This window comes from Pongo pygmaeus, chromosome 5 (assembly GCF_028885625.2).
Source record: "Pongo pygmaeus isolate AG05252 chromosome 5, NHGRI_mPonPyg2-v2.0_pri, whole genome shotgun sequence".
In the NCBI taxonomy this organism is placed as follows: domain Eukaryota; kingdom Metazoa; phylum Chordata; class Mammalia; order Primates; family Hominidae; genus Pongo; species Pongo pygmaeus.
The window spans coordinates 62,473,612-62,494,779 of record NC_072378.2 but is presented as its reverse complement, the minus strand read 5'-3'; the positions used below and the strand labels follow the sequence as shown (position 1 = coordinate 62,494,779).

The window sequence follows — 21,168 nt, the reverse complement described above, 5'->3', positions numbered from 1 at the left end:
GAGAATACACTTTGGCACAATGCATTAAAGCCTGCATTGTAGCATTTAGTCATATAAGAATTTAGGTGCAGAAGATACATAAGGTTCTATTATTAGAGGCCTTACAATGACTATTTCATAAGTGGTCAACTCTTGTTTTGATTGGAAGAGGAACTGATTGTCATCAGTCTGCAGTACCTTCGACCAAGACAATTCAGTCCATTCAGTTAGATTTGCCTAATGCTATTATAGCTGTAACACCTTATGTTTTACAACTTGTCCAGTGAAACAAGTACCTTTATTGTTGGAGATTTCTCTAGGAATGTTCCATGAGGGACACACATTTCTTGATAACCATTAAGCTATTTTAGCTATTGTTATTGCATTAGGCTTCTTGCATGAGAAAGCTTGTATATAACTAGAAAACATGCATTACAAATGACAATTGAATAGAAGCCATCTGTAAATGTTCAAATGGCCCATCAAGTAGCAAAAATGTATCTGAAGTTTTTTTTGTCTTCCTAGGATTATGGATTTGACAAAACAAAATAAACCACTTTGGCAACTTAGAATAGTCACGACACCAGTGTATTTTTAAAAATATAATTTGGATGCAATCTCGGCTCACTTCAACCTCTGCCTCCTGGGTTCAAGTGATTCTCCTGCCTCAGCCTCCTGAGTAGCTGGGATTACAGGTGTGCACCACCATGCCTGAATATTTTTTGCATTTTTAGTAGAGATGGGGGTCTCACTATATTGGCCAGGCTGGACTCGAACTCCTGACCTTGATTGATCCACCTACCTCGGCATCCCAAAGTGCTGAGATTACAGGCGAAAGCCACCATGCCTGGCCGAGTGTAGAGCTTTCAGTGATGGAAGTTTTAACTACTCGAGAAGGACCAGGCAGCTCTCCAGACTCTCCATGAGTCCACACTCGACACTGAATTCATATTATCTGAAATACAAATTTTGTTTCTTCAATTTAGGTGCATAGCACTGCTTATTAAATGGGTTATTGTAGGCAATTTGACTTGAACCATGAACCTCATTCAAACTGCATATTTTAACATCAGTACTGGCTGATCTAGCATGGAAATCTGCCAAAGTATTTCCTTGGTATTCAATTAGTTCTTGTGCTACTTAAGTTGGCAATTTTATAAACTGGTCAACTTCTTCATTAGAGTTTTTAGTATTCCTATCCCATCCAAATGTTTATCATTCTAGAGTTATCAGAAACCTGTATTCAAGAGTGTTTATGAGCATTCTTTCAAACCTTTCCATGAACCTCCTTGAGGATACAACATTTTAGGATTTTACTTGATTGTAATGAGCTTTCAGAAAGTTCATCAGAATTAATAAACTGTGAATAAGACTTAAAATGGTTATGGTTAAAGATGCAATTGACAAGGAAATTTGGCTGTTTCTGTATCCTATAATAATTTAACATAAATAAACATAATTATTACTGATAACATATACTAAGATATATCAGAATATTAGGGGTCACATATAATTTTGAAACACATATTCATAATATATTCATAAAATATAACTCAGAGAATGTTAAGTACCATTTATTTTATGATGCTTTCAATTTTATTTAACATATCAAATAAGCGTATTTATTGTCTCTTTTTTGGATGCTTCAGGGACCTTTTGGAACATCCTAAAGTTAGTTTGAAGGAAAAAAGACTTAATTTTAGAATTTGAAATTTGATTTTAGGAAGCCTATCAAATATGCCAAAGGTTTTAAACAGTATCAAAATAGAATAGCAGATTACGGCAAAATAATAGTAATTAATTTAGCCTAACTGATAGTTAAAAGGTTTTCAAAAGCAAAAATCCTTATTCGTTGATGAAGAGGAGACTCAGTTTTCCAAATAATCAAAAGACACAATAAAGACAGCATAAAACAAAATCTGTCCCTCCTCTATTTTTCTTTGCATTTTACTCAAAAGGTGGATGAAAATCTTTCACTCTTATTAATACTACAATAAATTCTTATTCAAAGGAGAAAACAGAATTTTACTTTTTTCCCCTGTGAACTCTGCAGAGAAATATGAATTTTACTTTTGTGTTAGTATATAATCAATACTACTGCTAATTTTAAGAAAACCTTATAAACAAATACATTGACCTTCAATCAGCTTTTGAACACACAAGATTTCCATAATCCTTTTTATAGCCTCTTACATTTTTTTCTATTTTCCCGCAACTTTGAATATCCATCTAATTTTATTTATATAATTTTTTCATTTTGAAAGAAACTTTAAATAACCTCTAAACTAGACAAAATTATTTTTTCTCAACAAACACACATTTTAATTTTCTCATCAAAAACAATCTTGCTTTTCTTGTAACTTTACATATAGAATTATTTATTTTATTGTATTTATTTATTTTTAAGACAGAGTCTCATTCTGTCACCCAGGCTGAAGTGCAGTGGCGCAATCTTGGCTCACTGCAACCTCCACCTCCCAGGTTCAAGCCATTCTCCTGCCTCAGTCTCCCTACTAGCTGTGGTTACAGGTGTGTGTCACCATGCCTGGCTAATTTTTGCATTTTTAGTAGAGACGGGGTTTCACTATGTTGGCCAGGCTGGTCTCCAACTCCTGACCTCAAGTGATCCTCCTAGCTCGGCCTCCGAAAGTGCTAGGATTACAGGCATGAGACATTGTGGCCAGCCAAATTATTTACTTTAGTAGTTATAATTACATATATTAACTTAAATTTTAACTCTTAGTAGTTCTAACTTCCAGTGTAAAACCTAGGAAGTAAATGATTTTGAAGTGTTTTATATCAGTATCTGCAGATAAAAACCATTTCATAACTGTGTAGAAAGATGTTTCCTCAATTATTTTTAATAGATCTAAGTATATTTACATTTTCAATATCATACAAAAATAAGATGCTAAAGTATAAATTTATGTTAATAATTAATACTTCAGTATTTTAACTTCTTAGAAATGACTCAGATATTTAATGAGTATTTATTTCTGAATTTATTCTTATTTTTTATTTTTATTTTTTGAGATAGATCTTGCTTTGTCACCCAGATTGGAGTACAGTGGCATGATATTGGCTCACTGCAATTTTTGCCTCCCATGCTCAAGTCATTCTCCCACCTCAGCCTCCCGAGTAGCTGGGACTACAGGCACACACCACCATGCCTAGCTAATTTTTATATATTTTGTAGAGTTGCGTCTCACCATGTTGCCTAGGCTGGTCTCAAATTCCTGGGCTCAAGTGATGCTCCCACCTCAGTCTCCCAAAGTGCTTGGATTATAGGAATGAGCCACTGCTCCTTTCCCTATTTCTGAATTTAATACAGCTTTAAGATTTTAAGTTTCTGAAAATAATTTTGAAAAAATAACATAGGTATTCTCCCTAATGTCCTGAGTGGCACCTAGGATGGCTAGGAAGGCCAGGGCCCATCTGGGTCCCTAATTTTTACACCAGGTGTAGAGTCAAGGACTGAGGACAGAGCTATGAAAAGGATGTCTGGAGGATCCAACCCCTCTCAGCATGGCCAGCAGGCAAAGCTGGAGGAGGAAGGGCAGGGCCATATTGGGCTTGGCTGTGCCCTGCTGCTGGTGGCCCAGGTACAGTGGACATACATGTCTCCAGGCCTCACCATGACCACCTCTCCAGGCCTCAGAATTCAAAGGCTCAAAATCAAAGACATAAGCTCACAGTAAGATGTGTGAAAGGCTTCAGGGGAACCCAGTAGCCAGCGTTTTCAGTGTCAGCTTAGACAATCAAGCACATATCAAAATTTGACAGAAGCAGCAATTTTATGACCGTAAAACATATAGCAAAAACAGCATAAACCTTTCTGCCAGTAGACCCAGAAAAAAAGTCTGAATTGTATTTAGTATTGACAATTCTGAAGACATTCCTATTTTATTTTGCCAACAATGTAAAAACTTGCTTCATTTGACAAATATTATATAAGATCAGAAAGAAATATCTGATACACATAACACTTATAGACATATAGACAGACAGAGACAAGAGCAAAAGTTAAAATTTTCAGAAAAATTTTTCATTTGCTAGTTTCCAAACAGTTTTTCTTTCCCCCAGTTCAGACTATCAATATTCCAATTACCTGTTTCATTGTTCTAAGCAATTGTTAGCTAGAAAACCCTAAAATTTCACTTCTAAAGGGATGACTTTTAGGTAAAACAAGGTAGAAATTTTCTCTCTCAAATGCATACAGCTGAGACTTTAGACCTAAATATTGTACCATCTTTTGCCCAAATCAAGGAGGGAGGATGTGGATAAAGTTAAGACAGGATGGATAGGAAAAGGTACTTTAGAGGTGAGACTTGTTACATAAATGTAAGTCAATGATAAGAGTCTCTAGTAACTTAGTCCTTCCTCTCTTCCTGCTGCACAGAGGCAGACCCTTAAAAATGGAGGTTTCCTTTATAGATGTAAATTTCCTTTACAAATATGTTTCAAAATAGCCAGCTAAATGCCAGAAAGGTGAATTTGGAGACCAATTTAGTGCAATAGGCAGTCTTTTTAAGTTAGCCACTATTTTTTAGCTAAAATTACTGAGTTCAGGTTGGAGCCCATTAATTAATAAGGCCAGGAAATAATTCTCTATTTGTGGACTCAGCATGGATAGCTCTGAAAAAGAAAAAAGCCTACTTTACTTGAGGGCCTACCTTTCATGAACACTTTATACAATTCTCTTTTTATCTTTGGGGCAGGATAGCAACTAAGCCAAAATATTAGCAGATTCAATTTTTCTTATCAATTAGTTGCTTAAGCTTTTTGTTTACCTTTTGAAAGGCTTTTAAAAGAGGCAATAGAAGTATTAACATTTTTTTAGAAGGTTCTGCACATCAATAGGTGTCCCTGGATATACCTAATTTGGGAGGCTTCATTTTTAAATGCACTTCTTAAAGTGTGGTGTTAGTCTTGTTTATTTGGAACATTCCACTATAATTTTAAATTATCTTTACAAGATTTTGCCATTTTTGTAAGTATTTGCAGCTTGTGGGACCTAATAATTATACATGTAGAGGTATGGGGTAGACAAAAGTGGAGCACTCAGTTCATCAGAAATTAAGGATTCCATTTTTATATTGAATATTGGTTTTGGCTCTCACACCTTGGAAGATTTTTCCCTACCTAATGCATTAGAAAAAGAAACAAAAGGGATAGAACACAAAATCCTGGTTAATTTCTGAAAGCCAGAGTTCACACCTTCTGCAGTATTGCCATTTACTGCCAGTTTGTCTAACCAGTCAGCCATCTAAGAATTCTAACTGGATATAATCCAATTAGTTATTGAGTCTAACCCAGTCCAGTGTCTGTCATGACTTCTGAACCCAGTTAAGACAAAAAATGTGCCCATACAAATTCAGATAATCAAAACACAAATGCATGGATCTCCATAATCTGAGAGACAACTTACCCATGATCCCCAGTTGATTCGAGAGAGCAACAGATACAATGGAGCTGGTGGGTACCTTGCTTAATCACTCAGTGCTCCTGGGGGTTGCTGGAAGCTCTACTTCAAATCCACCTCTGAGGCCATCTGTTAAAAGAAAACTTTTAGAAAAATTAAATTTTAAACTCAGTTAAGGAGCAATTCAAGAGTCAGGCAGTCCTCAGAACCAGAATATGTTCAGAGCGACTCTTAGGCTGTCACATGGTCGGATGACATTTATGGACAGGAAAAGAAAAGTGATGTACAGAAGATTTCCATCTTGGTACAGAAGATGGGAATGAGATACAGAAACAGTGTTTGAACATGTTTTGAACAATTGGCCACCTGTGATTGGCTGAAACACTGTGATTGGTAGAAGAGTAGTTTCTGGTCTGCTTAGAAATTTTTAAGTCAAACTTAAAATATATAAGGAGGTAGCTCTAGGCTCAATTTAATTTGACAATATGATTTTATTTATATTAGTGTTTATAGATGAGAATGCCAAGGCCCTAGAAGGACTTGCTACTTTGTGGAAAGGTCAGAATTACAACCCAAACCTCAATCATCTGGGCTAGTAAGTTTTTTACTGAAGCATCATTCACATTGCACCTAAGTGTAATTAAAAGATCAAGGATTAAGGAGAATAAAAATACTCGAATGGAGGTGGGATAAATGAAGGATCCAATAAATTTGTTTTATTATAGCTATGTTTATATGCTGATCACCCTAGTATGTAAAAGAAAACCAAAGGACTGAATGAAATGTATTCTTCATTTGAATCCCCTACTCCCTTTTTTGAGGATTTTTATGGAGTAAAAGGTATGTACTGTGCCTTAGTTTTTGGGCTTTTTTTTTTTTGATATTGAGTCTCACTCTTCTCTCAATCTTCTTGCCCAGGCTAGAATGCAATGGCACCATCTTGGCTCACTGCAACCTCCGCCTCTTGGGTTCAAGCAATTCTCCTGCCTCAGCCTCCCAAGTAGCTGGGATTACAGGCACGTGCAACCACGCCTGGCTAATTTTTGTATTTTTAGTAGAGATGGGGTTTCACCATGCTGACCAGGCTGGTCTCGATCTTCTGACCTCGTGATCCACCCGCCTTGGCCTCCCAAAGTGCTGGGATTACAGGTGTGAGCCACTGCGCCTGGCCAGTTTTTGGGCTCTTATTGGTGAAATTCTCAGTTAGTAACTAGGTAAATTGTTTTTTTTTTCTTAAGAAACTTTCTCTTTTGATCTGGTTTATATGAGAGCAGGTGAATGTTTTTAAAATGACCTTTCTTTTGTCTTGGATCTCTGGCTTTTAGGAAGCAGAATGGCATGTTGAAAAACAAGGTATTTTTAGAAACTGCAACTTTCATTCACTCTTGTGGCCTGGGGGAAGTTATTCTGAGTCTCATTTTTCTTATTTGTAAAATGGTGAGATTTTATCAACTTAAGGGGTACCAGGAGAAAACATGCTTGACAATGTGCTTAATTTTAACACATTGTTATTTAATTGTTTATTCAGTTGCAGGTTAGAGTTTGAAACTGAAAGAGATGTTAAAGTTTATCTCACCTGATTCCTTCAATTTGTATATGAAAATATTATATATGAGCAAAGGGTCAAGCTAAGACAAATTTAGTCTGCTCATATTGCATTGATAATTATACACCTGGCTAAGTATTTCATTTTCTAAACAATACTTCTTTAAAAGACTATATAAATAAATAAATAAATAAATAAAAATATATACATATGCATTTAACAAAAGTAAAATTTTAGACTATGCATTTCTAGCAAAATAATTTTAGATATGGTGAATATGTACAATAAAGCTTTATATTTCTGCCAGATTCTATCAGAAGTGTGTTGGGAAAATTTATGCAAGTATTGAAATTAAATCCTAAACTACTTACAAAATTAATTATTATATATTAAGTATCATATTATCCAAATATAAGGTTATTTGGAGTGAAAAAGACCACAGTTTTCTAATAAGTGAAACTTTAAAATTACAGAAAAGCCTTTGCTCTAGGAAATATAACTTTGTTAATATAACAATAATAACAATGCATCATAATTACATATAAACAAGCAAAAAATGAAAATCTTTCTTTTTCTATTTTAGCGTTGGGAGAATGAATTGGTTTTATAGATGAAGTGATATAGCTGCTCCCCAGCAACTACTCAACATATATTTATATAACTTGCCCACAGATGTGAAACCTCTCGGAGCCTGCTTTTCAAAAAGATACTAAGCTCAAAGTGTTTACAACATACTTTTTGACCCTGACCCTGTCACTTTCCTGTCTCCTCAAACCACTATGAGGGGTTTGTAAAAAACCTTAAAAATACCAGTGTCAGCTTTTTCAAAATTTTTCATATTTTTTTCAGTGACAGCTTTTGTGTCTTGGGACAGCAGGGGTGACTCTGTGCACTGTTAGTGCTGAGATTCCTGAGCTCCCCAGCACCAGCCTGTGCCTCACTACCCAGGTCCCTGCTGGGCATATCCTGTCATGTCAAGGATTATAACTAGATTGTGAAAGTTAGGTTATTTTGTTTTGAATGCATTTCCTTAGATTTTCTTTTTTTTTCTTTTATTATTATTATTATTATTATCATTATTATACTTTAGGTTTTATGGTACATGTGCGCAATGTGCAGGTAACTTACATATGTATACATGTGCCATGCTGGTGCGCTGCACCCACCAACTCATCATCTAGCATTAGGTATATCTCCCAATGCTATCCCTCCCCCCTCCCCCCACCCCACAACAGTCCCCGAAGTGTGATGTTCCCCTTCCTGTGTCCATGTGTTCTCATTGTTCAATTCCCACCTATGAGTGAGAATATGCGGTGTTTGGTTTTTTGTTCTTGCGATAGTTTACTGAGAATGATGATTTCCAGTTTCATCCATGTCCCTACAAAGGACGTGAACTCATCATTTTTTATGGCTGCATAGTATTCCATGGTGTATATGTGCCACATTTTCTTAATCCAGTCTATCATTGTTGGACATTTGGGTTGGTTCCAAGTCTTTGCTATTGTGAATAATGCTGCAATAAACATACGTGTGCATGTGTCTTTATAGCAGCATGATTTATAGTCCTTTGGGTATATACCCAGTAATGGGATGGCTGGGTCGAATGGAATTTCTAGTTGTAGATCCCTGAGGAATCGCCACACTGACTTCCACAATGGTTGAACTAGTTTACAGTCCCACCAACAGTGTAAAAGTGTTCCTATTTCTCCACATCCTCTCCAGCACCTGTTGTTTCCTGACTTTTTAATGATTGCCATTCTAACTGGTGTGAGATGGTATCTCATTGTGGTTTTGATTTGCATTTCTCTGATGGCCATTGATGGTGAGCATTTTTTCATGTGTTTTTTGGCTGCATAAATGTCTTCTTTTGAGAAGTGTCTGTTCATGTCCTTCACCCACTTTTTGATGGGGTTGTTTGTTTTTTTCTTGTAAATTTGTTGGAGTTCATTGTAGATTCTGGATATTAGCCCTTTGTCAGATGAGTAGACTGCAAAAATTTTCTCCCATTTTGTAGGTTGCCTGTTCACTCTGATGGTAGTTTCCTTTGCTGTGCAGAAGCTCTTTAGTTTAATTAGATCCCATTTGTCAATTTTGGCTTTTGTTGCCATTGCTTTTGGTGTTTTAGACATGAAGTCCTTGCCCATGCCTATGTCCTGAATGGTAATGCCTAGGTTTTCTTCTAGGGTTTTTATGGTTTTCGGTCTAACATTTAAGTCTTTAATCCATCTTGAATTGATTTTTGTATAAGGTGTAAGGAAGGGATCCAGTTTCAGCTTTCTACATATGGCTAGCCATTTTTCCCAGCACCATTTATTAAATAGAGAATCCTTTCCCCATTTCTTGTTTTTGTCAGGTTTGTCAAAAATCAGATAGTTGTAGATATGTGGCATTATTTCTGAGGGCTCTGTTCTGTTCCATTGATCTATATCTCTGTTTTGGTACCAGTACCATGCTGTTTTGGTTACTGTAGCCTTGTAGTATAGTTTGAAGTCAGGTAGTGTGATGCCTCCAGCTTTGTTCTTTTGGCTTAGGATTGACTTGGCGATGCGGGCTCTTTTTTGGTTCCATATGAACTGTAAAGTAGTTTTTTCCAATTCTGTGAAGAAAGTCATTGGTAGCTTGATGGGGATGGCATTGAATCTGTAAATTACATTGGGAAGGATGGCCATTTTCATGATATTGATTCTTCCTACCCATGAGCATGGAATGTTCTTCCATTTGTTTGTATCCTCTTTTATTTCCTTGAGCAGTGGTTTGTAGTTCTCCTTGAAGAGGTCTTTCACATCCCTTGTAAGTTGGATTCCTAGGTATTTTATTCTCTTTGAAGCAGTTGTGAATGGGAGTTCACTCATGATTTGGCTCTCTGTTTGTCTGTTATTGATGTATAAGAATGCTTGTGATTTTTGCACATTGATTTTGTATCCTGACACTTTGCTGAAGTTGCTTATCAGCTTAAGGAGATTTTGGGCTGAGACAATGGGGTTTTCTAGATATACTATCATGTCATCTGCAAACAAGGACAATTTGACTTCCTCTTTTCCTAATTGAATACCCTTGATTTCCTTCTCCTGCCTAATTGCCCTGGCCAGAACTTCCAACACTATGTTGAATAGAAGTGGCGAGAGAGGGCATCCCTGTCTTGTGCCAGTTTTCAAAGGGAATGCTTCCAGTTTTTGCCCATTCAGTACGATATTGGCTGTGGGTTTGTCATAAATAGCTCTTATTATTTTGAGATACATCCCATCAATTCCTAATTTATTGAGAGTTTTTAGCATGAAGTGTTGTTGAATTTTGTCAAAGGCCTTTTCTGCATCTATTGAGATAATCATGTGGTTTTTGTCTTTGGTTCTGTTTATATGCTGGATTACATTTATTGATTTGCGTATATTGAACCAGCCTTGCATCCCAGGGATGAAGCCCACTTGATCATGGTGGATAAGCTTTTTGATGTGCTGCTGGATTCTGTTTGCCAGTATCTTATTGAGGATTTTTGCATCAATGTTCATCAAGGATATTGGTCTAAAATTCTCTTTTTTGGTTGTGTCTCTGCCAGGCTTTGGTATCAGGATGATGCTGGCCTCATAAAATGAGTTAGGGAGGATTCCCTCTTTTTCTATTGATTGGAATAGTTTCAGAAGGAATGGTACCAGCTCCTCCTTGTACCTCTGGTAGAATTCGGCTGTGAACCCATCTGGTCCTGGACTTTTTTTGGTTGGTAAGCTATTGGTTATTGCCACAATTTCAGCTCCTGTTATTGGTCTATTCAGAGATTCAACTTCTTCCTGGTTTAGTCTTGGGAGGGTGTATGTGTTGAGGAATTTATCCATTTCTTCTAGATTTTCTAGTTTATTTGCATAGAGGTGTTTGTAATATTCTCTGATGGTAGTTTGTATTTCTGTGGGATCGGTGGTGATATCCCCTTTATCCTTTTTTATTGCATCTATTTGATTCTTCTCTCTTTTTTTCTTTATTAGTCTTGCTAGCGGTCTATCAATTTTGTTGATCCTTTCAAAAAACCAGCTCCTGGATTCATTAATTTTTTGAAGGGTTTTTTGTGTCTCTATTTCCTTCAGTTCTGCTCTGATTTTAGTTATTTCTTGCCTTCTGCTAGCTTTTGAATGTGTTTGCTCTTGCTTTTCTAGTTCTTTTAATTGTGATGTTAGGGTGTCAATTTTGGATCTTTCCTGCTTTCTCTTGTGGGCATTTAGTGCTATAAATTTCCCTCTACACACTGCTTTGAATGCATCCCAGAGATTCTGGTATGTTGTGTCTTTGTTCTCGTTGGTTTCAAAGAACATCTTTATTTCTGCCTTCATTTCGTTATGTACCCAGTAGTCATTCAGGAGCAGGTTGTTCAGTTTCCACGTAGTTGAGCGGTTTTGAGTGAGATTCTTAATCCTGAGTTCTAGCTTGATTGCACTGTGATCTGAGAGACAGTTTGTTACAATTTCTGTTCTTTTACATTTATTGAGGAGAGCTTTACTTCCAAGTATATGGTCAATTTTGGAATAGGTGTGGTGTGGTGCTGAAAAAAATGTATATTCTGTTGATTTGGGGTGGAGAGTTCTGTAGATGTCTATTAGGTCCGCTTGGTGAAGAGCTGAGTTCAATTCCTGGGTATCCTTGTTGACTTTCTGTCTCGTTGATCTGTCTAATGTTGACAGTGGGGTGTTAAAGTCTCCCATTATTAATGTGTGGGAGTCTAAGTCTCTTTGTAGGTCACTCAGGACTTGCTTTATGAATCTGGGTGCTCCTGTATTGGGTGCATATATATTTAGGATAGTTAGCTCTTCTTGTTGAATTAATCCCTTTACCATTATGTAATGGCCTTCTTTGTCTCTTTTGATCTTTGTTGGTTTAAAGTCTGTTTTATCAGAGACTAGGATTGCAACCCCTGCCTTTTGTTGTTTTCCATTTGCTTGGTAGATCTTCCTCCATCCTTTTATTTTGAGCCTATGTGTGTCTCTGCACGTGAGATGGGTTTCCTGAATACAGCACACTGATGGGTCTTGAGTCTTTATCCAATTTGCCAGTCTGTGTCTTTTAATTGGAGCATTTAGTCCATTTACATTTAAAGTTAATATTGTTATGTGTGAATCTGATCCTGTCATTGTGATGTTAGCTGGATATTTTTCTCGTTAGTTGATGCAGTCTCTTCCTAGTCTCGATGGTCTTTACATTTCGGTATGATTTTGCAGTGGCTGGTACCGGTTGTGCCTTTCCATGTTTAGCGCTTCCTTCAGGAGCTCTTTTAGGGCAGGCCTGGTGGTGACAAAATCTCTCAGCATTTGCTTGTCTGTAAAGTATTTTATTTCTCCTTCACTTATGAAGCTTAGTTTGGCAGGATATGAAATTCTGGGTTGAAAATTCTTTTCTTTAAGAATGTTGAATATTGGCCCCCACTCTCTTCTGGCTTGTAAGGTTTCTGCCAAGAGATCCGCTGTTAGTCTGATGGGCTTCCCTTTGATGGTAACCCAACCTTTCTCTCTGGCTGCCCTTAACATTTTTTCCTTCATTTCAACTTTGGTGAATCTGACAATTATGTGTCTTGGAGTTGCTCTTCTCAAGGAGTATCTTTGTGGCGTTCTCTGTATTTCCTGAATCTGAATGTTGGCCTGCCTTGCTAAATTGGGGAAGTTCTCCTGGATAATATCCTGCAGAGTGTTTTCCAACTTGTTTCCATTCTCCCCGTCACTTTCAGGTACACCAATCAGACGTAGATTTGGTCTTTTCACATAGTCCCACATTTCTTGGAGGCTTTGCTCGTTTCTTTTTATTCTTTTTTCTCTAAACTTCCCTTCTCGCTTCATTTCATTCATTTCATCTTCCAGGCCTGATACCCTTTCTTCCATTTGATCGCATCGGCTCCTGAGGCTTCTGCATGCTTCACGTAGTTCTCGAGCCTTGGTTTTCAGCTCCATCAGCTCCTTTAAGCACTTCTCTGTATTGGTTATTCTAGTTATACAGTCTTCTAAATTTTTTTCAAAGTTTTCAACTTCTTTGCCTTTGGTTTGAATATCCTCCCGTAGCTTGGAGTAATTTGATCGTCTGAAGCCTTCTTCTCTCAGCTCGTCAAAGTCATTCTCCGTCCAGCTTTGTTCCGTTGCTGGTGAGGAACTGCGTTCCTTTGGAGGAGGAGAGGTACTCTGGTTTTTAGAGTTTCTAGTTTTTCTGCTCTGTTTTTTCCCCATCTTTGTGGTTTTATCTAGTTTTGGTCTTTGATGATGGTGATGTACAGATGGGTTTTTGGTGTGGATGTCCTTTCTGTTAGTTTTCCTTCTAACAGACAGAACTCTCAGCTGCAGGTCTGTTGGAGTACCTGGCCAGCCGTGTGAGGTGTCAGTCTGCTCCTGCTGGGGGGTGCCTCCCAGTTAGGCTGCTCAGGGATCAGGGGTCAGGAACCCACTTGAGGAGGCAGTCTGCCGGTTCTCAGATCTCCAGCTGGGTGCTGGGAGAACCACTGCTCTCCTCACAGCTGTCAGACAGGGACATTTAAGTCTGCAGAGGTTACTGCTGTCTTTTTGTTTGTCTGTGCCCTGCCCCCAGAGGTGGAGCCTACAGAGGCAGGCAGGCCTCCTTGAGCTGTGGTGGGCTCCACCCAGTTCAAGCTTCCAGGCTGCTTTGTTTACCTAAGTGAGCCTGGGCAATGGCGGGCGCCCCTCCCCCAGCCTCGCTGCCGACTTGCTGTTTGATCTCAGACTGCTGTGCTAGCAATCAGCGAGACAGGTGCGGGCTATACTCTCCTGGGGCACCGGTTCCTAAGCCCGTCGGAAAAGCACAGTATTCGGGTGGGAGTGGCCCGATTTTCCAGGTGCCGTCTGTCACCCCTGGAAGGGGAACTCCCTGACCCCTTGGGCTTCCCGAGTGAGGCAATGCCTCACCCCTGCTTTGGCTGGCGCACAGTGCGCTCACCCACTGACCTGCGCCCACTGTCTGGCACTCCCTAGTGAGATGAACACGGTACCTCGGATGGAAATGCAGAAATCACCCGTCTTCTGCGTCGCTCGCGCTGGGAGCTGTAGACCGGAGCTGTTCCTATTCGGCCATCTTGGCTCCTCCCCCCTTCCTTAGATTTTCTTAAGCTATGAAATGGTTTGGATCTGATGTTTGTCTTACACATATAAAATACAGTCACAAAATAGCACTTTATGAATTCAAGTACTTTTTTGAAGTGAATATTGATGCAATTATTAATTGCATTATTAATTTTTTCCTTTTTCATAAGGAAAAAGAGAGCAGAGAATACAATTCTTCAGATGCTTATGCCTTCAGACAAAAAGGTTAGAAATCCTAAAAAATAGAAATCATAAAAAGTAAACTTTTTAGTTAAAATAGGTTTTGCAAAATTATTTAGGAATAAATAATATAAAATTCTCAAAGTAAAAAATAAACATAGAAATCTTGAGTAATTAGACAAGATTTTAATTTACTTAATGATATTTTCTGTATCACATATAAAAGGAGATAGAGAATATCTGGCCTATCAGCACAACGTTGGGCTTTTAAATTGTGAGTTATTCAGGTGAGTGTGGAAGTGACAAAATTTTCATCATTATTAAAGTCTTCTATGCTCATTAAAAAATCGAGCTACTCAAATATACTCTTTTGACATCCAAATATCATTGTTTGAATAATCTGTTATTTGGCTTTTTGTTTATTAATTATCACCAGGACTCAACAAGAGATGAAGGCAATGAGACTGAAGCCAACAGCATGAATACATTAAGAAGGACAAGAAAGAAAGTCACTAAACCACATGTTTGTTCAACTGAAGTGGGAGACATGGATATGTCCAATTCAAACGGTATCTAACTACTCTGAGCCCTCAAAAATGGTGTGGTCAGTGGCAATCTCCATTTGGTCTTTCTTTTCGTAAAACATCTTCATTTCTTTTTTGGGAGAAGCAAAAGGACAAATAAAATTTATTCCTACATAAGTGTCATAAAAGATGGCAAATATAAGCTTACAACGTAAATATATAAAAATAACCAATCAAAATATTTACAATGTAAAGAGGGTTAGAATTAGGATGATATTATCCTAATTGTAGAAAAAAAAAGAACAAACAGAGGAATGTACGAGTAGGAAGAGAAACAGTTTTCTGCTCTGAAAATGAATACAAAAATCATTACAGAGGATTTGAGGCGCCATAAGAAAGGTATGGAAGGTGTTTTCATAACACATTTTGGAACTCCAACTAGATTTCAACAGATCTGAGACACTGCTAAAACTAGAAGTTAATTTGGGCAACAGGCTCAATCCTAGGAATCATTGTGTCCTAAGGCAGGACAGTAGGAATTCCCAGCATATGGTTACAATAAAAAGCAGTCAGATTTTAGTAGATTTTATTATTTATTTATTTTTTTTAAATTTTTTATTTATTTCTTTGAGACAGAGTCTCACTCTGTCACCCAGGCTGGAGTGCAGTGGCATGATCTTGGCTCACTGCAATCTCTGCCTCCTGGGCTCAAGTGATCCTCCTGCCTCAGCCTCCTGAGTAGCTGGGTTTACAGGGCGTGCCACCCTGCCAGGCTAATTTTTTGTATTTCTAGTAGAGATGGGGTTTCACCATGTTGGCCGGTCTGGTCTCAAACTCCTGACCTCAAATGATCCACCTGCTTCAGCCTCCCAAAGTGCTGGGATTACAGGCTACAGACATTAGCCACCGCACCTGGCCTGTTTTTAAATTCTCTATAAACAATGCACTTTCTTGGCCAGCGACTAGGGTAGACCACTCCCATTGCCCCTCATTTAATATGTCACTGCTAGGAATATACTATTTTCTCAAGTATTCCTCTCCATATTATATTAAGAGACAGTTGAAAACAATGGAAACATATTTTAACATTTTTCCTTATTACTACAGAGAGGATCAGAAACCAAATGGTGTGCCACAAATTAGGGAACACAAGCAAACCCGTCATGGGACCTGGCTCTGCTGAGTCTCATCTGTCATTTGATGGCAAAGACTCTCAGGATGAGACAACAGTGATAAAACCTTTGCCCCCCAGAACAACAACCAATGTTCCTGGAGGTGAATTTAACCCAAACTCTGGTAAGGATTTACTGGTAAGGATTCTGGAACAAACTGGTATGTGGTTCTAGCCACTAACCCTAAGTTTGTATTTGAATTAGAGAGAATGTAATGTTGGTTGAGGAATACTAGCCTGGGAGTCAGAACACTTACAAAGATTTTTATACCTATCTTTTATAAAATACTTTGTAGTTTTCTTTACCCTTTAGACTGTTCATCTGGAAAATAGAGGGGTTGCAATGGAAGATGTCTGGCCTTTTCTAAAAGTAAAATCCTATTATTCTAAGTTTTGGGCTTATTGATAGTGATGTAACTATTTTGGTTCATGAGTGTATTGGTTAAAACTCACTTGAATGAAAATGCTGGAAATTAGTTACAAAAGCAAATCTAAAAGCCAGGCACAGTGGCTTACACCTGTAATCCCAGCACTTTGGGAGGCTGAGGAGGGGAGATCACTTGAGGCCTGGAATTCGAGACCAGCCTGGGCAACATAGGCAGACCCCATTTCTACACAATAAAAAGATTAGCTGTGTGTGGTGGCAGATGCCTGTGGTCCTAGCTACTTAGGGGAATGAGGTGGGAGGATCACTTGAGCCCAGGAGGTTGAGGTGAGTTGTGATTGTGCTACTGCATTCCAGCCAGGGTAACAGAGAGAGACCCTACCCCCTACCCCCCTCTGAAAAAAGGAAATCTATAATGACAGGGTTAAACATACAAGATTTGGAAAGATAAGAATATACCAGAGTGGAAAGTTAGAAGGATAGTGTCTACCACATTACTCTCACTTCTGACACCAATTACAAGTTTTGGAATCCCCCAAGTTAACCTTAGTTTTGATAATTTGCTGCAAGGACTTACTGAATTCACTGAAAGCTGTTATATTCAAGGTTATGGTTTATTACACTAAAAGGATATAGATTAAAATCAGCCATGGGCAGTCCAGGCAAGTTCTAAGCACAGAATGTTCACTTGTCCTTTCTTAGTGGAGTCATTGACAGACAGCACTCTATTCTCTTGGCAATAACGTGAGGAATATTGCCAACCAAGGAAGCTCACTTGAGTCTTGGTGTCCAGAGTCTTTACTGGGGCTTCATGGTTAACTGGGCATTTGGCTGACCTCACTCTCCAGCCCCTTTGGGGATCAAGCAGTTACTGCATGACTTGAAGTCACCACTATAAATAACATTGTTAGAGTTTCTGGCATGGCCTAGAACCCCTTGGTAAACAAAGACACTCTTCTCAGGCAAGACATTCTAAATGCTTGGAGATTATCTCCCAGGGACCAAGGGCAAAGACCAAAGCTCTCTTTGGGCAAGGTTAAATCCTTTAGTACACGCAGGGCCTAAGGAAGAGCTAGAGCCTGGAAAGTAAACACTCTCAGAATTCTATATGTATTAGTCTTCTATTGCCACCGTAACCAATTACCACAAACTTATTATCTTTTTAAAAATACAAGTGTACTATCTCACAGTTTTGTATGTTAGAAGTCTAGGTTGGCTCATCTGGTTTCCTCGTTTCAGGTTTTCCAAGGCTGAAGTCAAGGTATTGCCATCTGGTTTCTTATCTAGAGACTCCAGGCAACAGTACATTTACAAGTTCATTCAGATTGTTGAGAGAATCCAGTTCTTTGTGACTGTAGAAGTGAGGTTCTTGTGTCCTGACTGGCTGTCAGCTGGGGTGGCCCTTATCTCCCAGAATCCTCTCTGTGGTTTTATATCTCAGAGATAGCAATGCCTCAAATCCTTCTCATATTTAGAGCTTTTCTGAATTCCCCTTCTTCCACATCCCTTTTCTGCCTTCAGCTGGAGAAAGCCATCTAATTTCAAGGGCTTAGATGGATAATCCAAGATAATATCCCTATTTTAAGGTCCATAACCTTAATTACATTTGCAAAATCCCTTTTGCCATGCAGTTTAACATATTCACATATTCCAGAGATCAGGTATGGTAGAAATTTTCGAGGGGTTATTCTGCCTACTGATACCGAAAGGAGGCAGGGAAATACTGCATAGAAGAGGGCAGCTCCCTGGCAAAGGCCCCACCCTCAAGCCTGGAAACCCATGGCCCTGAATAGGAACAGACATTTCTGTTTTTGTTCTAAAATGTTGCCTTTTCCAAGACCACTCTGGCCCACCATGTCCCTATCCTATGCCCATATAAACCCCAAGCTCCACTGACAGAGCAGGAGAACAGCATGGCAGAGAAGGAGGAAAGGAGCATCTGAAGGTGGGGAGGAGTTCAGCTGGGGATTGTCGGAGAGGAGATCCATCGCGGGACAGCCGAACTCCAGGGGAAAATCATATTCCCACTCCATCCCATTTCCTGCTCCCCAACCATCCCACTGAGAGCCACCTCCATCACTCAATAAAATCCCCACATTCACCACCCTTCTAGTCCATGTGACCCGATTCTTCCTGGACTCCGGACAAGGAGCCAGGTACCTAGAGAATAGGGTGTAAAAGGCCGTTACCCGGACTCTCCACTGAGCTGGTTAACACTTAGCCGTCCGTGGATGGCAAAACTAAAAGAGCATGGTAACACCTCTAAACACTGCTGTAGGGCCGCAACCCGAAAGTGCTCACCTTGGCTCACCTGCATGTTCCCCCTCCCATAAGTGGTTTGAGTGCGTGGCCGAGTAAATGAGTCACGTCCCTGTTGCAAGCTCCGCGAGGAGGTCAGGAAACTCTACCATCTCACTACCACACCGTCTCTCACAACTGAATTTCTCTCTACTTTGGCTTTATGAATTTCTCCAAAGTGAAGAGCATGAGCACTAACAACCTCTGAACATCAGGCGGCTGTTGATACAAATGCCCACAGGGGCCAGACAGTTAATACAAAAGATGGGCCGGTGTAACCACTCCACATAGGGAGTGGTTCTGGTCATGAGAAAACTGGAGCAGAGAGCAAAAGACTGTGGCCAAAAGGCTAAATTCAGCTTGCTGGTCAGTTTTTCTAAGTAATGTTTACAAATTGTTTATAGCTGCTTTTGTGATAAAATGACATTGTGCTAAATGAGTAGCTGCAACGAATACCATATGGCCTACACGGTTGCAAATATTTACTATCTGGTCCTTTACAGAAAATGCTTGCCACCCGGTGAAGTAGAGGTTGCCGGCCCATCTAGACTACCTCAGAGTTCCAACCAGTTGTTGCTATGGAGAAATACCTACCCAGGGTTGCCAGATCTAGTTTCAAAATAAATTTGAATTCAAGATTTTTACATAAAATTTTCTAATAGTGAAGTGCTATCCACTATTTCAAAAAAGTTTCTAAACACTGGGAAGACTAATCAGATAATATCTGCTGGCCACACTGGCTCCTCCACAGTTTGTGGTCATTGTTTTATATATTCTAGTTTTAGCTACAAAAGAGAGATGGATTGACCATTTCTTTGTCTTAAGCCAGAAATCTGGAGAAAGATCTTGTGTCATGAGCTCTCTTTGCACTGTCAATTGTGACTTACAGCATGGGTACCGTTACTAACTCAACTTCTTTAGCTCAGAAGCTCCCTTTTTGGCCCAGAGTGTATTAAGTTCTCTATAGGCCCTCAGTACTAAAAATTTAAACCACAAACCAATACATATACATAATTTAAAAATAAACTCCCAAAATCAGTATAAGGAATTTTGATATGGTATTTCTTCTTTGGAATAACTTCTCTGAGTTTTTCCAAAACTAATACTTTTTTTTTTTTTTTCAAAGAAAAGCCCCCTTTCCCTCCCACTTTTTATTGTGTTGCTTTTTTTCCCTGCTTTGTACCTGGTTATTCTGCCACCTGGGCTTTCCAACAATGTCTGCGCTAATATGATGTGGCCAGAAGGTAGCACAAACAGGGTGGCTCTCACCATAGCCACAATGATGAAAGATGGCAGGACCTTGAAAGAGCATGATACATTACGCTAGATGTGCAATAAGCTGAATGTATTCCAGAGTTTTCTCTCAAGTGAACTTTTCCCTTTCTTTGAATTGGTATTTCTGAAAGCCCAAACATCTCTTCAATCTCCCTTTTATAAGTGACCATGGCTTGTTCTCTATATATAACTGATATATGTCCTCGTTGTCACTGAACACAGACGAAATTTCTCCAAGGCCTCCTAGTTGCTATAGAGCTTTGAGGTTTTTTTTTAAAAAAAGTTTTCTTATTTTTTCCCTAAACATTCACAGCACTAAAACATCTTCTATAAAAACACATTAATTTATTAATCCTCTGAGGGAATAGAAAAGAAGAAAATCTCCCAGGAACCACACTGTAGGAAAAACAAATGAGCTCCTGAACTGGCAATTATCTGCCTGCTATTCATCATGTGCAACTGGGAAAGGCTGACCAAAAGGTTTAATTGTAAATAACAAGTATGATTTATTGGAGAAAAGAAATTCAGACAATGGTGCAGCAAGATCAGTTGATGCCTTGAAAATGAAATGGGATTGGATAGGGTTCTCATATTTGGTGAAAGAATTGAAATTTTAAATGAAAAATCGATGCTTAGGATATGTACTAAAATATATGATGACAACTTTTACTTATTAATTAGACAAAGTCAAATCACACAGGATGTATTCATTCATTCACTCACTTATTTAAAAAATATTTGTTGAGTGACTGTGAGATGCCTATACTGCTACAAGTACCAAGAAAACAGCAGCAGGTAAAACTGAGCCTTGGCTCTCAAGGAGCTGATAGGCAATGGGGAATGACAGGAACATGTGAGTATAAAGTGTGGCAGGTGCCAATAAGGACACTGAAGAAAATAGAAACAGAATGATACACTGTTATGTGTTGAATGGTGTTCCTCCAAAATTGTTAAAATGAAATCCTAACCTTCAGTAACTGATAACGTGGCTGAATTTGGAGATACGTTCTTTAAAGAGGTCATTAAGGTTAACTTAGGTCAGTAGGGTGGCCCCTAATCCATTATGATTCATGTCCTCATAACAAGAAGAGTTTAGGTCACAGACATGCACAGAGAAAAGAACATGTGAAGGTGCTGGAAGAAGATGGCTGTCTAGAAGCCAAGGGGAGAGAGACCTTAGAAGAAACAATCCTGCTGACACCTTTGGTCTCGGACCTGTAGCCTTCAGAACTATGAGAAAATAAATTTCTGTGTAAGCCGCCTGTCTGGGGCATTTGTCATAGTAGCTTTAGCAAACTAATACACGTACCCTACTCACTGTCCAGTCACAGGG

General features: G+C 38.8%; 1 protein-coding gene across 2 annotated transcripts in view; it reads left to right on the top strand.

Annotated features, from left to right (window-relative positions):
* The window catches only part of LGSN (lengsin, lens protein with glutamine synthetase domain), a 51,736-nt gene that overhangs the window by 18,779 nt on the left and 11,789 nt on the right, over nt 1–21,168 (top strand). For both annotated transcript variants that reach the window (XM_054493268.1, XM_054493267.1), the window contains exon 2: nt 14,619–14,751. In XM_054493268.1, coding sequence (XP_054349243.1) covers nt 14,619–14,751 — 133 coding nt within the window. The remainder of the gene's footprint in view (nt 1–14,618; nt 14,752–21,168) is intronic.